Source organism: Apus apus, chromosome 1, assembly GCF_020740795.1.
Source record: "Apus apus isolate bApuApu2 chromosome 1, bApuApu2.pri.cur, whole genome shotgun sequence".
Taxonomy (NCBI): domain Eukaryota; kingdom Metazoa; phylum Chordata; class Aves; order Apodiformes; family Apodidae; genus Apus; species Apus apus.
Genome location: NC_067282.1, coordinates 35,542,490 through 35,558,041, shown reverse-complemented (window position 1 = coordinate 35,558,041; position 15,552 = coordinate 35,542,490). Strand labels below are relative to the sequence as shown.

At 37.5% G+C, this 15,552-nt stretch overlaps 1 protein-coding gene across 1 annotated transcript in view; it reads left to right on the top strand.

Annotated features, from left to right (window-relative positions):
- Positions 1-11,432, top strand: part of DIAPH3 (diaphanous related formin 3) — a 236,530-nt gene extending 225,098 nt beyond the window's left edge. The window contains exon 28 of the mRNA XM_051623494.1: positions 10,906-11,432. Within this exon, the coding sequence (XP_051479454.1) occupies positions 10,906-11,162 (257 nt within the window). The 3' untranslated portion in view covers positions 11,163-11,432. The remainder of the gene's footprint in view (positions 1-10,905) is intronic.
- The last annotated feature ends 4,120 nt before the right edge of the window (positions 11,433-15,552 follow it).

The window sequence follows — 15,552 nt, the reverse complement described above, 5'->3', positions numbered from 1 at the left end:
TAATTAGAGCTTCTTCTTATAAAGAGAGAGAAAATTGTCTGAGGAATATATATGCAATCTTGCAGAGCAAGGGAAGGATGAATCATTTTTTCTTTATTTCCCAATATTTAGTTTTGTGTGAGGATCTTCCTGAAATGTACTATTTCCTGCTACACAGTGTCAGTCTCCTTGACAGCATGCTTTTTCTGCAGAGCTTTGTCAGTGCAAAGAAAGGGCCATAATAAAACAATGCTTGAACAATTGAAGTTATGTGAACTAAGATGATTCAGCTTCCTTCTATATCCATTGTATTCATGAAGGCTGTTAGTTTACACAGATTAAACTTCCCAATCAGGTTTGCTGCTGTCCCGTTGAGAATCACCCCTTATGTAAAGAAGCACAGGTATCTTTCAGCTGACATCAATGTTCTGTAAATCTTTTTTTCTATCTGCTTAGGATTTGAACTTCTCGTAAATACTTCTCCAGGTTAGACTCTCACCTGTCATAGCAACAACAGCACACATCTCTCTGTTGTCCTTCTACCCTCCAGAGATTTTAAAAAACATTTTAAAATGAGAGAAGCCTGAAAGCTCTATGCTATTCTTGCAGTCATCTGGATAATAGTGAATGACAGACAGCTCACTCTGACCGACCTGGGTGGGCAAGAACTGCCCCAGGACATGGGTCTGGTACCTGTTACAGGAATGTGAGATAATTGTGTCTCTACTCAACTGGTAAAACTAACAGCTACCTAATTTCCTTTCAGCTCTAGCCTTTCATCTTTATGCTGTTCCCCAAAACATTTGCAGAACTCTCTAGATTCCCCCTTTCCCCTAGAAGCAGACTGATTCTTTAGGAGAGAAGTGCAACAGGTGATAGGGAAAGGACAGTTTTTTACATTGGTTTGATCTGACATTACAAAACATTTGTGTTCTGCCTTCAGGCAATGCAACCTACCAATACTCTGCTGATATAAGCCTGGGAATGGAAGTTTGGGCTGAAAATAGGAAATAATAATTGTATGGTTTCGGAGCAGTTATTAGAATAATTAGGGAATAGTTTGTAAACATTTAATATCAAGAACAGTGGCTAAGAAATAATTTAGTGTTAAATTCTTAGGCCAATTATTAGATATAGTTACACAGGGGATTTTTAGTGTTTATGCTAAATAGTAAATACTTAACAGAAACAACAGCATTACTTAGAGCCACAGTCAGTGGAATCTCCTAAATATCAGGTCAGTCTTTAAGACTTGCTTTGTTGTTTGAATATGTTGAGGGAGGCTTCCTACTGTTTTGTTTGTGGGTTTTTTTTCTGCAAGAACTGGCAAAAGAAGACACAAATTGTGTGAACTGTGTGTTTCTTTTCCATTTTGTTTATTTTCATCAGCATCTTACTTATCATTACCCGTTGCAGCTGCCAGTGGCTTTCCTTTGATGACAGCAGTCTTTATGCGTAGTCCTAAAATTCTTTATCAAAGTGTACCTTGAAAGCAGAATTTGTCTATAGGTAGATGCTCTGCAGACAGGTTTGGAGACTTAATGTGTCTACTGCTCAAAGGCATCAGGGGCAGTTTAGTATGTGGGATCTACATAAATTATCATCAGCTGAACAGAGCATTGCTTTAACCAATGGACCTCTGTGTATCTTGTCACAGATCACTAACTTATACATTCATCATTTTTGACTCTCTGTTAACTCTGAAGAGGATTTGAAATGGCAAGCTACAATGTACTTGTGAACAAAGTAAAAAAGTAATCAAAAACATTTCAGAATTTTAAACAGTCTAAATATGTTAACTTCCAGTTTTATCATTGTAATTTCCTGATAATTTCCTGACTTAAAAAAGAGAAGAAGTTGATTTTTATCCTATATGTACCTTGGGAGAAATCCCATAAAGACCTACGCTACATAACATTCCTGGTTACTGCCTGAAGACCCACTGCCACTGGGTATCCATGTAGATCAATATTTGTCTCTTTTACCCCCTTCATCCCAATATAAATAAGAGGATTAATTTATTGTTTATTAATGCTAAAGTTATACCAAATTATTTACCTGTTTTGAAACTAAGATATTTACACATCTGTGGTTTTTTTAAGGATTATGCAAACCACGTGACCTAAAAATCAGTAAGGACCATTAAGTAGGTATTTATTTTGGAAGTTTCCATTTTATGTTTTCCTAGAAACTCCCAAATGTGCCCTCGCCTGGGGAGAGATGCATGAGAAGACACAGAAGATCTGCTGTAATTCAGAGTGAAACAGGGAGGATGCCAAACTCCTAAATCTGAGTCAGCTGTCAGATTAACCTTCAGAGTTTTCTTCTCTCACTTACATAGATACCTTGGGTGATTTCTGTCAGTAGTCTGATCCACACTTTTGTTCTCTTTTCATCTTGACAGGCACTCAAGACTTTCATTTAAATCCCAGTAACTTAAAGTTGCATTTCTTGTAACAAGTCATTACCATACTAGAGGTGAGAATACATTCATTGGAAACAGGGAAATTGGTCCCAACTCAATGCAAATGCAAAGTACATTTTGAAAAGACAGGAAAAAGGTTTAGTAGAGTGATCAACAAAAACTTAAAGTAGTCTTTGAGCAGATGTAGGTAGGTAAGGAGTTAGAAGAATTTTTAAAGGCTTTGTTTTGGGGCCAAATGAAAGGGAGCTTCCATCGTTGTTCCTCCTATCACAGAGCAGTTGCTCACACTTTGGAATTGATTTTTCTTTGATATTTAGGTTTTTTTAATCCTCTATGCTAGCCTTACTTAGTGCTGACATACTGTATTCTTCTTGTGTTTGAGATGAAGGAAAAAAACCTATATTCACTGTTTCTGAAAACTTTGTCTTGTCTAAATTGAATTTACTGATGAGTGTTTATTCCTTGTGTTTCACAGCTTTTTAACACAACACTCAAGAACAGCAGCAGCTATTAAATGAAATGTGCATAAAAAGTGTTTTTTTAAATGTTCCAAAAATCAGTAACAGTTTTTCATGCCTCATTAATTAGTGTCTGCTTTAGATTAGTCAAGTTGTGAGCATTTAGCATGAAATACTAAGGTTGAAGAAATTACTTACCAAGCAAAGATCATTCAAGTACAGCTACCAACCCTCTAGTCATAACAACACTCAGCACTCCTTTAACATTTCAGGAACATTCTCCAATTGTACCCTTGTCAGTCATAGAAATTGTTGAAAAATTATGAAACTTAGAAAAAGTGGCAGTAAAAAGTATTTAAAGTATTTTCCATTATATTATCCAGCAAGGAGCTATCCCACTTTTTATGAATTATGGCATGTGATAGACATGGACCTTCTGGCTACAGCAGTCTTTCATATTATGTCTAAATTCTCCTTCTAGGTGATAAGGCAGACTTTTTAAGAAAGATAATTAGGTCTTGGTGTGTTCTAACACCAATGCCGAGATCTGGGAATGGATTTCAGAAGGCCAACTTTGAGCTGTATAAATGTCATTTAGGAAGCAAGATGGATGCCTGAAAAAATGTGGGGCTTGCAACTTTTAGGCTCTAATAGGAATGGGGGATCAATGCAGTAAAGAAGACCTTCACTTCATACTTCAGGGGAAAACAAGAATTAATTATTTTCTTTTTGGCATTTCTGATAGTAAAAAGCCAAGAGTTGGGAATCTGGAAGTTGAAAATAACAATTTTCAGAATTGCTGTGGCATTTTAATTGGAAAATTTTAAACAGGGAATGCTAAAAAGACAGATGGAGTCATCTTATGTCTAAGCTATTTTGGTGGGTTGGTCTCAGGTGGCAGCCAAACTCCCATCAGGCCACTCATTCAGTCGCCTTTGGTGAGGGTGGGTTGGGGAAGGGAATAGGAAGAACAGGAGCAGGGAATCTCATGGATCAATAAAGATAGGGAGATCACTTACCAGTTACTGTCATGGGCAAAATGTTCCTGACTTGGGGAAAATTAATTTATTGCCAATTGATAAGTATAGATATAAATCTACTGATTTGGGTATTGGGAAACAAAACCAAAAAAAGATTCATACACGGGGAAAACACACTGCTCTTGCTTTCTTAGGCTTGGCTTCACTCCAAACCTCTCTCCTACCCCCTTATTATCCTTGCAGGTTACATTCGTACCATTAGGGAGGCAGCTAATGGCACAAAGTGGTGACAGGCTTAGCTGTGCCCTATGGCAGGTCCTTTGGAATCATCTGGAACCAGCTGTGTCCGGCACCTGGCAATGTCTGGCCTCTCCTCACTGAGGCTGCCCCTGCAGCCCCCCTGCTACCAAAACTTTGCTGCCTCCACTCAATACAGCTATCTACTTTGGAGCTGAAGCTAGATGCAGCTGAAGTGAGAATTCAGAACCTCCACCTTGTTCTGAGCTTCAGACCAGAGCTCCTCATAGTAGCTGCCGGCAGTGGCCATATTCAGCCATTCAAAACAAGAGTCTTAAGTAAATCTCAACCATCTGAAACATGAGCCAGTATTGCCCAATTTATATCAAAAAGGTAGCTCACTCTTAGAAACTATTTTGCTGTTTTCCTCATATTTTCAACAAAACACCAGGGATGCTTCGTACTTTGGTATTGGCAAGGGAACAATTTAGGAACATCTCCGGACTAACTTCTCAAGGGTTTATGTTTATTTAGATGGAGCATATGGGGTATACACTGGTATCCTCACAAGACCCATGGAATGTGACCATTGTCTAAATACACTTGGGAAGGTTCGACTGGGACATGCATGATGATGCTTGTGATGGACAGAACTACCAGACAGAAGCTGGACTGCTGCAAGCATTCCAGCTGGTGAGAATGCTGTACAGCTGCATCCAGATTCAGCACATCACATTTCTGTCAAAAGCACATGCACTTTTCCCCTGCTGTTTTGCTGGGAAAGCACTCAAGCTCAGCACCAACATGGTGGTGTAGCTTTTCTGTGTTCCATGCAGTTCCATGCATCAGGGACAGGGAACCGAAGACAAATGATGATAGCAACACACTGGGGAACCACTGATGGGGACTGGCTAGGGCTGCTACCTTCTGCAAGCCAAAGCCATTTGGCACAGGGACATGCCTGCAGAGTATCTTCTAGCACAGGGAAGTCATCATTTCAATGTCCATATGTCGCAAGCCACAGTTTCCCACACCATATATTCTGCATTGTTGGTAAGGTTGGTGTGTGTGGGCTTTAGAAAACCTCAGCAAAGACATAGCTTTAGGAATATGATGTAGCATGTGGAGCATAAGCCAGAGAGATCAGAAATATTCCCCTGGGTTTTTGAGCATTTTTCCCTGTTAACTTTGTAACAGATGTAATGAGGTTGTAACTGCAATTGTTCTTTCTTATGTTAAGATTTTGTCATGCCCCACATTGAGATGTATGACTGCAATACAAGCATCTAATGCCACGTAATGCAGTTCTCCTTATTGCATTTGCAACTTTATTTTTCAATTGGTGTGCAAGTGTTTACATAAAAACTAAATATGTCCTTAGTATCAAGACTTTTATTGAGAAACCACAATGAAATAAAGCTTTTCAAAGGGCTTTTTTATTTTAAATATTTATTAGCTGCTTTTTTAAAAGCCGTATCTCTGCTTTAGTGAGTCTCTTGCAATCATTTTTGTTCTCTATTATAGGTAATATATAACAGTATTATGCAGGATTTAAAAATCTCCAACTGATCATATTTTGCTTCCCCAAGTTCACAGCAGGCAGGTCTCATGCTACTGATTTTTTTTTTGTTGTTCACATGCAAGTGCAGAATTTCCTTTTTCTGAATGTAAAGTATGTGGCCTTTTATAGATTATAAGCAAAACTGTAAGTTATTCTGTGCTAGGGCACCGTTTAAACTATGGAAAGCCATTAAGCACAATTCTCTGTCAACTGAATTTCCCTTAGCATAGAATCACAGAATCTTAGGGGTTGGAAGGGACCTTGAAAGATCATCTAGTCCAACCCCCCTGACAGCTGTTAATCAAAGTAATTTTTAAAAAATTGTATCTAGATGGTAGTAGCTCTTTGGCTCTAGGTTATCTAATTATGATTTTGAAATTATTTTGATTAACAGCAATATTCAGGAAATCCATATCTGCAAAATCTGAATTTTAATAGGTCTGAAGGACCCAAAAGGGTTAGATAATGAAGAAGGGAAAGAAAATACTGGAATGTCACAGAATCTGGACACCGAGACTTCAGTAGTGTACAACGCAATCTCTGCCTAACCTGTGCCTGGAAGCATTCAGCACCAATAGAGTAAAAAGCTATGTAAATGTCTTCTCATCTGAGCATTTAGAAAACTTAAACACAAATTCTAAGCTGATGCTTTTTTTTCGAGCTGCATAGTGATTGTTGTGATACAGGTGAACAACAGATTTTGTTTACTAATTGTGACTAAATATTAGAAACTACTTCCAATATATATACAGAAAATTGATACATTCTGTCTTTATCCAGTGATTTTTAATGTCTGATTTCTTTTTGTCTTGCTACTGCCGGAAGGTACACCTTGCTACACTAGGTGGACAAATAGTACATCTGCAGAAATGTAAGCTTTCTTCCTAACAAGGCTTCATGTAGAAGTGCCTTTCCATGAGTAGTTTTCTTTTAACCTTTTATAAGTTTTATTATATTCAATTATTTAAAAGTGTATTTAAATCAAGGTGTAAATATATCTATTTTGTGCTGCAATTTGTTCCAAATATGCTTTACTGCCAAAAGCACAAACTGAATTTATGTATGTCCGTGATGTAATAGTTCAAAGTAGTTTAGGAAAAGTCTGTTAATATCTGTATAGTTTGTGGATTTTCTGTGGGTACCCTTCTTCTAGAAGCATAGGATTAAAACAGTGGCCAGTGTCACAAATCCATCTCCATGGCAGCTATATCAGAAACAATTAAAATTCCTGCTTTTAACTGTTTTAAGTTTTTTTGCTCTCACTTCAATATACGTGCATTCCAAAACTTCATTACTCTGATGGTTCAAAAGGTTTTAATTTCTAAGAGAAATATCTTGATGACTGTTTATTCTTGTGCTTTTGTCGTGGTTTGGGCCCAACACGACAACAAAGGAAACAGCCCCATGGCCGCTTGCTCAACTCATCCCCACACACACACACACTCTGGGATGAGGAGGACAAAGCTCCTGGGTTGAGATGAAGGACAAGGAGGGTTCTTCACCGATTAAGGTCCCTGGCAAAACAGACTCAACTTGGGAAAAAAATATTTTAATTTCACACTAATCAAACACACACAGGACACAGACAACACAAAGAGCAGGGCTTGCATATGTTACCCCACCCCTCCCTTCTTCTCAGGCCCAAATCACTTTGTTCCTGGTTTCTCTCCCTCCTTCCCCCCAGCGGCACAGGGGGACAGGGGATGGGGTTTAGAGTCAGTTCACAGGCTGGCAGTTCCTGCTGCTCCTTCCTCCTCAGGAAGAAGGATTCCTTACAGTCCTTCCCTGCTTCCCCATGGGAGAGTCCTCCATGAACCTGTCCCTTATGAGTCCTTCCCACGAGGTCCAGAGCAAGCTGCTCCAGCCTGGACTTCCCAAAGAGTAATGGGCTGCTTCGGGAACAGCCAACTCCCCTCACACCGGGGTCTTCCAAAGCTGCGCACAGTCCACTGACAGAAAATCCTCTGGCCACAAAATCCAAGTCCAGTGGCCAAGTTCACCCCTCCTGGCACCTTCAGGGAATGTTCCACCACGTTCCTCCACAAGTACAGGGGGACAGCTGCCATCTCGCCATCGGTTGCAGGGAAACTTCTGCTCAGGCACGTTCTTCCCCTTCCTCCTCACCAACCACCACCACTGCTCTCTTTCACCAGCACAGCTCTTCTCCCTTAAGTGCTTCTCTGCTCAGGTGTTATATCAGTTCTTTCATATGTTAATCGCTGAGGCTCATCAATTGTCCCTCTAATGGCTCCTTGGCTGGTTTTGAAGCAGGGGGAGCCTTTCCCCCCCACCAAAAAACCCACCAAACCAAACCAGAACATCTTGCTTTGTCAGCTAATCTTGACTTGAGGCTTTTCTTGAAAGTAATAAATGTATGTTTCATAGTCTTTATCACACTGAACTAAAGAAGTCCAGCTCTTCTACATTTGTGATCAAAGTTACATACTAACTTGAAGCAGCTTGTGGCCTTGTAGTTTTAAATTCATATGCAAGGTGCATTTTAAACTACCCACCTCAACAGGTACAGGTTGAAAATACACTTCTTTGACTTTACCACTTCAGCATAGTATTTGAGGGCAGTGTGGTAACAATCCAAAGTCAAGGCAGTGGAACGGATGGAGTACCAAATCACAAATGCATGCAAGTTTTGAAACAGTGTGTGAGGCAGTGGAGGGTTTTTAAGGGGTTAACACAAGTTAATTCCTGCTTGATTAAAATTTAAAAAATGGCAGGGTAGACTTTAATATTTCTGAGGAATTAGTGAGGCTTCTTGCCTTGCTAGTACCTAACTAATTATAAACTTTGACTCAAATGGAAGCAGTCTTTCACTCTGCTAAGAAGAATACCACCAGCAGCATATATACCTTAAGTATTAACATCGGTTAATTCTTTAGATGCATATTTACCAAAGTGAAATCTGGAACTGTAAATAAATAGGTATGCTTTCTGAGCCAGGCCTAGCAAAACTCAGTGTTTCTGAATGAGATTCACAACAGCCAGTTTGCTAAGCAAGGAACTGCCTACCTACACATCTGCTAATACTGTACATGCACTTAGGCTTAGCAATGCTGTGTGGAGAGGCTCCTCCTTGACTGAAATAACATACACGGTAAAGATGCCCCCTGATTTAGGAAGCAGCTAAAATAACAACTTTGAGATTATAAAATTGGATTTAGGTAAGATACGTGTGTCCAAATTATTATTATTATTTACACTGACTGCTGTGTATTTTTTGCAGCATGGCTGAGACCAAAGTGTTCTCATTATTTAGGAAGTGCTGCTAATCACTAGCATAAAGTGTCATCTGTTAAGAGCTTGACACTTTTGTGATTTTTCTAGTGAATTGTGGCAGCTTCACTACACAGGGGCTACAACAGATCAACATACACTGGCCAGTGATTAAGGCACTTGTCTCATCCCATTGTTGCAGGACCCATAAAGCTGAAGGGTAGGACTCTGGTTCTTCAAATGGAATGCTCCACTCATTAGTCTATGCCTGGAAAGTCACAAATACCAACACAATTGATGCTTTTTCAAGAAGGGGAGACTCACCTCTTCTCAGCTTTACTCAGTCACTATCCCCATGCAATAATTCCAGATTGTAGGCAGGAAGTTAATGGAACACAACTTTATGTGAGGCTGAATCAGTTGCTGAGCCTCAAAGTGGAACACAAGTTTTGAATGATCCCAACATCTACTACTGCTTAATAGCTAACTTCCAGCAGTTCCCTGCTTAGCCCATTTCCTGTTCTAAAGTCCCAAACCTATACTTAATCACTGATTATATAACAATTTTTTTTTCTACTTTAAAAAAATATATTGATTTTCAAAAACACCCAACAATTTTTCCCACTGTCCTTAGGCTGAATATAAACCCAAAGGACTATGGTGCACCTAGTATTTTGTATACTAATACAAGTAGTATGCTTTTATCAGCCTACAAATATATGGTTAGAATCAATAACTATAAAACATTTAAATATAATGGAATATTTAAGAATGTACTTATCAAGGGTATTTTAATTATATATTATTAGTTTATTATATGTAATTATAAAGATGTGCTCATACCCAGTCTTTGGTCTCTTTTGATTCAGGAAAACTGAGATGTGTGCTGCTGCCTCCTCAGGGTCAAAATATTTTCCACAGTATAAAAAAGAAATTACATTTTTCAGCTAAGTGCAAAATTCAGCCATTATCAAATTTTAATTAAGAATTGTTTATCTGATTTAGAAGATGATAGAAAGAAAGTATTTCTTTTTCTCCACTTGCCAAAAGGTGATTGCACTTAGAAAATTTGCTGAGATTGTCCAAGGAAGTGTGTAAAGTCGTCATCCATCACCAAGAGCCTCTGGTCAGGGGATGACAGTGCAGTAAATATCTTCAGCAGCTGCTTTTTAATGTACAAGCTGTTTTCGGTAGGAATTTTCAGCACTCACATAAAACACACTGTCATGAGTGACTGCCTGTGCTCCAAAGCCATTACTATCGGGATGATGGAACATCTTTCAGCAAATAACCAAAAAACTTTAAATGTCATGTCAAGTTTGTTGAAGCCGTTTTCAAGCCTTGCTCAAGGTTACATGAATATTGAGTACACCTGTTTTTAACAAGTTGGAGATCTATGAGAGGGAGCACTCACAGGCTGGTTTTGAGAGCAGTCACTTGATTTGTAGGGGGGAGAGAAAAAAAGAAATCTGTCATATTAATACATGTCAATCCAGAAAAACTCCTGAATATTAACTGAGTGCAGCTTCTTGTGATGGTCAATGCCAGTGATGTTTAGCAAAAATAGCAAGTTATGCAAATTTTTAAAATTACTTAGCTGCCTAAAAGATCACAAAGAAAAGAAAAATTATTACGATGGATGATGAAAATAGAATTGAATTTTAAAATTTATTTTCAAAGCTGAACAATTTACAAAATATGTAGGAAATGTAATTAACCAGATAAAAAGTTTGGAAGACACTGAGAGGTGCTGAGTACTCTCTTTGACTCCAGAGGAAAGGAGGACCCTGTCAGGCTGTACCTGTCTTTTTGTAGGAAATAGAGATGCGAATCTAATGAAGTCATGTAAAGTCTGTATCGCTTCCAAGGGACCAAGCCTACTGCTTTTGAAGTGTTAATATTTTTTGTCTTGCCTTCTTGGCAATCATTACTCCTTCTGCATGTAAAATTTTGTCTCATCAAGAGGTCTTTTTATATTACAAAATATTGAAACTATTTCTATAGTGAAACAAGTTTTGTTTGATTTATCTTCTGCAGAGAACCAGAAAGGACAACTAGAGAAGTCATGTTCACACCACAGTATCAGTTTAAACCTGACAAGAAGCCCAGTCACCAAAGAGGATACGTATGATGTGGAAATAAGTTCTACAGTGCGGAATAAGACTGTTGGGAGAAAGGAACCCTGTCATGGAGAAGGCAACAAAGAAAAGAAAATAGATCATAATAGGTCTCCTCCTAAGGGAGAAGCCATTCCAGAAGTAGAAGCTCTCCTGGCAAGACTGCGAGCATTGTAGAATAATCATATAAGGGATTAAATCAAAGCTTCAAAACAAACTGTATTAGTTTACACCTTCAAAGATACACTAATATTTTATTGTTGACATTACAATACTCCTGAGTTCCTCAGTTCTCTGTGGATGAATGCCCTGCTTCCAAACTATTCGTTTGCAAGACTGTACAAAATGATCTCGCATAACTGCAAGATGATTTTTATTCTGTGTTTTTACCTACTGAGCATACAAAAAATATCAAAAGAGAACAATTACCAAATTATTCCAAGGCACAATGCTTTTAGTGGACAAACTGCTGACCACGTGTTTTGAGAGCATCTCAAATTAGGAATATCTGTTAAATGTTGTTAAGTCGTCATGCCTTGGAATAAGGGTCGGAAAAGATATTCTTATATTTTCTACTGCAATTTCTATACTTAAGAGGTTTTACACCTAAAAAGTATTATCATAACATTCTTTGCAACTATAGTAATAGGAAATATGTATCATATAAATCAGCCATATTCCAGTTTGAGTTCATCAAAAGGCACCAAAGCTTGCTGAATTATATATGTATTTACAAAATGGAAATTCATGGACAGTAAACAAAAAAATCTATGCAAATAATATACTTTATGTGTGATTAATATATCACTGCTGTTAAGATTAGTTATTATTATTATATCAGAATAATATATTCAGTTTCTGTGATTACAAGGTTTTGCAATTGTGTCCAGTGTCTTCATAGGGAAAAATGTCTTCAGAGTTATTTACCAGCGTAATATTTTATCTTTTCACATGTGAGTTAATATGTTTCTGTAAGAGGCTTTTACCTCTTATAGAAACCTCTGGAAAAGGTTTTTACAATTGGTTTTTCACAGACTCATTTTCTACTAGCCCATAAAGTCTTATTTGCTGGCACAACAGGAATCTTGCACATAATTGCATCTCTTCTATCGCACTGTCGTACATTGTTACATGTTCGCTATTGCATTTATTAAGTGCACAACATAAAGAATTGCTGCCTATGTTACCAAGTAGCTGTTAGTATCTTTGCTCCAGTATTCAAAGCTTCATTATTAGAAGGGTGGATTAGTTGCCTAATACCTTTCTTCTAGATTACTCTGTTTTTCTTTACAAAATGCTGAAAAATGTCTTCCAATAGGAGTCAGTTACATGACACCAGTGTTTCACTGCTCCAGTGCTTTTTATATCCTCGTTTAAGTTGCCTTCGTACTTCCTGCACTAAGCATTAATAAAGCTAATTAGAACTCAGAAACTGGGCCTGTTTGTACATACTGCATGGAGGGGTTTTCAGCCATCACAGGAATCGATCTCATGTTTCTGGGGCTGTTGTAACTGTCATTATTACTCTCTAATTACATTTCCTGCCTTAGCTGAAAATAAAAGTTATAAACAGAAGTCAGGGAAACATACAGAAGCAGCCCATCAAACAGTCATTTCCTCAGCTGTCCTTGCAAACAGTGGAGAAAGCTATCACACAAAGACATTTTTGGTAACTTGGAATTGCACAGAAGAACCATAGCATTGGAGGTCAATGCATTTTTAGTGGGCAATACATTTAGAAACTTAGAAATACAACAAAAGCTAGTTGTTCCACTAAGGTCTTCTGCACCTCCACTGTAAAGACTTACTAACCTGGTTCACAGCATGCAGTAAAAATTACAGTCTGCAAAGTAAAATATGCTTGATTAAATGAAATGATGTTACAAAGAAAATGTATGTTAAAGGCAAAAAAAATTAACCATTCACTGGATGTCTTCAGGTGCTGAGGATGTGTTAAAATAAAAGGGCTAGGAGTAGAGAACTGTCTCTGAAATATTAGCAGAATGACCTACCAAGTAAAGGTGGTGGTACAAATTCATTTTCCTGAGCACAGTAACTTGTTCATTTGGAATAGTGGTTAATAGTCCTCAAGAGAACACTGACAGTTCAGGACACTACTGAGGAGTTTATCAAGCAAAGTTACAAAACTATCTCTCTACTTAAATTTCCAATAAGCAAATTCCTACTAGCAGCCTAGAATCTTCTGAATTAAAAAAAAATACTTACATTTAAAATTATAGATCTTCAGCTACCTTTTCTTAAAGTTAGAGAAGTTTTTATAAATTTATTCCAGAGCTTTTAGTCCTTCTAAGATATTGTGTTTCTGAATTAATCCTTTCAAACAGCCATCAAGTTAATTCACAGTTTCTTTGTATAACTAGGAAAATTAAAAAAAAAACCCACACCCAACTATGGAACTTAGAATCCATGTAAATACAGTATGTAATTTTTTTCCCCTTCAGTATTTATTTATACCATCATAATTTGTTGTATTCAGAGTTCAAGTACACAGTCCAGTTGAAGTACACAATAAGTTTTTCTGCTTTTCATCTTTCTTTAACTTCCTTAGAAGCAAAAAAAAAAAAAAAAAAGGACATTTTTAATAGGAAAAAATGCTTGTACTGCCTCACGAGTTCTGGTAAAAAGAACTTTGAAAGTATTATGTCTGCATTCTATTTTTATGCTCTTATGTTTTTAATAAAGTATAAAACTCGTCTTCTAAATTATATTGATAAAATTGCTTTAATTAAATTTTAATTAATAAAATTTAAAATTAATTCAATCAAAGAATACTTAGGGTAGACCTTTAATGGTGTATGCTGGTTATTTTTTGTAAGCCATTTTTTAGTATCAAGTTTATTCCTTGAACTGGATGATTGAGCTACATACCACTTGTGCTTGACATTGAAGAAGGTTTCACATATGATGCAAAACCCTGTCTTTCTTTAATTCACACCTGAAAATTAAATCCTTATAAAAAGAGCTTCCCAATTTCTTCAAACATGAGTGTTCAGATAAAAGCATTTGAAGTTACCTTGCAAGGCATGTATGTTCCACTGCTCCTTCTCTACCTGAGCAGCAGGCAGAAGGCACAAACATCCATGGCTTTTCTCACCTGTAAAACTGTAAGGGATCTAACACATCTTTTTGATTCTTCACATTAATTTTGGGTGGCGTTTCATTTCACTCAGTAAAAGAATGTTGACTGCTACATCAATTTTTACTTGATATGTGCACCATATCATTCACGGCACTGGCCTAAATTCACATGTAATATTATATTTAGGCCTTATCAAGATATAAATGTTTCATCTGTCTCTTCAAGGTGCATGAAACCAAGCTTGACACCTTGGACACCTTATGGACTGTAGGTAATACACAAGTCTTTGTGAACCCAGAAGGAAAAACGATGGTAGCAACTTTATGATGAAATACTGCAACAGCACCAGGAGGTGGTGGCTGCCCCGAGACACGATTCTGCTCTGAATCATGTGCTTCGTTAAAGGAGCATGGACCAAAAGCCTGACAAAATTGTAGTTACTTTTGGTTCCCCATTAAATTAAGGCAACACAACTGCTTAAGAGACTGAAAAGACCACATGTTAAATATATATATCTATCTCAGATGCATTTGTTTTAAACAGCTTTCCTCCAACAGAGTTTTCATTGTTTTACCTCAAATGACCAATCCTCAGCCTGGCCCAGCCAAAGTGACACTTTCCAGAACTGACCAAGTTAATGTAATGCAGCTTCAGGTACTGCAGCCTCTGAGGCTTTTATAATAAAAGCTGAAAAGCTGCTAACAGTTCTTCAACATCCATTTCTAATGAACAGGACCAAATCCTAATTTTTACACTAGTCTTTCAAGCCTCACAATACTCAGCAGCTATAAAACAAATGGGCAACAAGCAGGGGTCAATCAACCCTAAGCTATGGCACCTAAAGCATTATAATAAGCAACCAGGGTCAAGTGAAAGAGCTGGGAAAAAAATGACAACATTGTTTTCTCCAGAACAAAATAAAGCTTTACTGTACCATTTTGTATTTTTAAATGTGATGTGTGGGTTTTGCACAACTGAACTACAGTGGAAAAATAACTTCACTTAGAAGTTAGAGGAACTGTTTGGCTAGTTTATGAAAAAAAAAAAAATTGGATAAACTGCAGATTGTATCAGTTTTCAGTCTAATTTTATGCCAACATTCCTATATGTAAGGAATTACATTGCCATCTGCTATTAAGTTAACTATGCCACCAACTAATTACTTTGATTTAAATTTTGACACACAAATCAAGCACATATTCTTCCTTTCCAAATGCACTTTCTACATTTCAGTATTGTGTGGTTTAGCTGAAGTATAGTCTTCATCTCCCAGTAAAACCATGTTGGTAACATTCTAGTCACCCTGACACCAGTGAAGAATAAATAAGACGTGGCCCAGACGATACAATTTCTCCCTCCCAGTTACAGAGGTGGCCATTAAGTTTCATACATTAGCTGAGTACATTTTAAACTCCTATGTACTTTTATTTCAGCAATAGAGGATTTTTTCTTTTTGTGAGCATACAC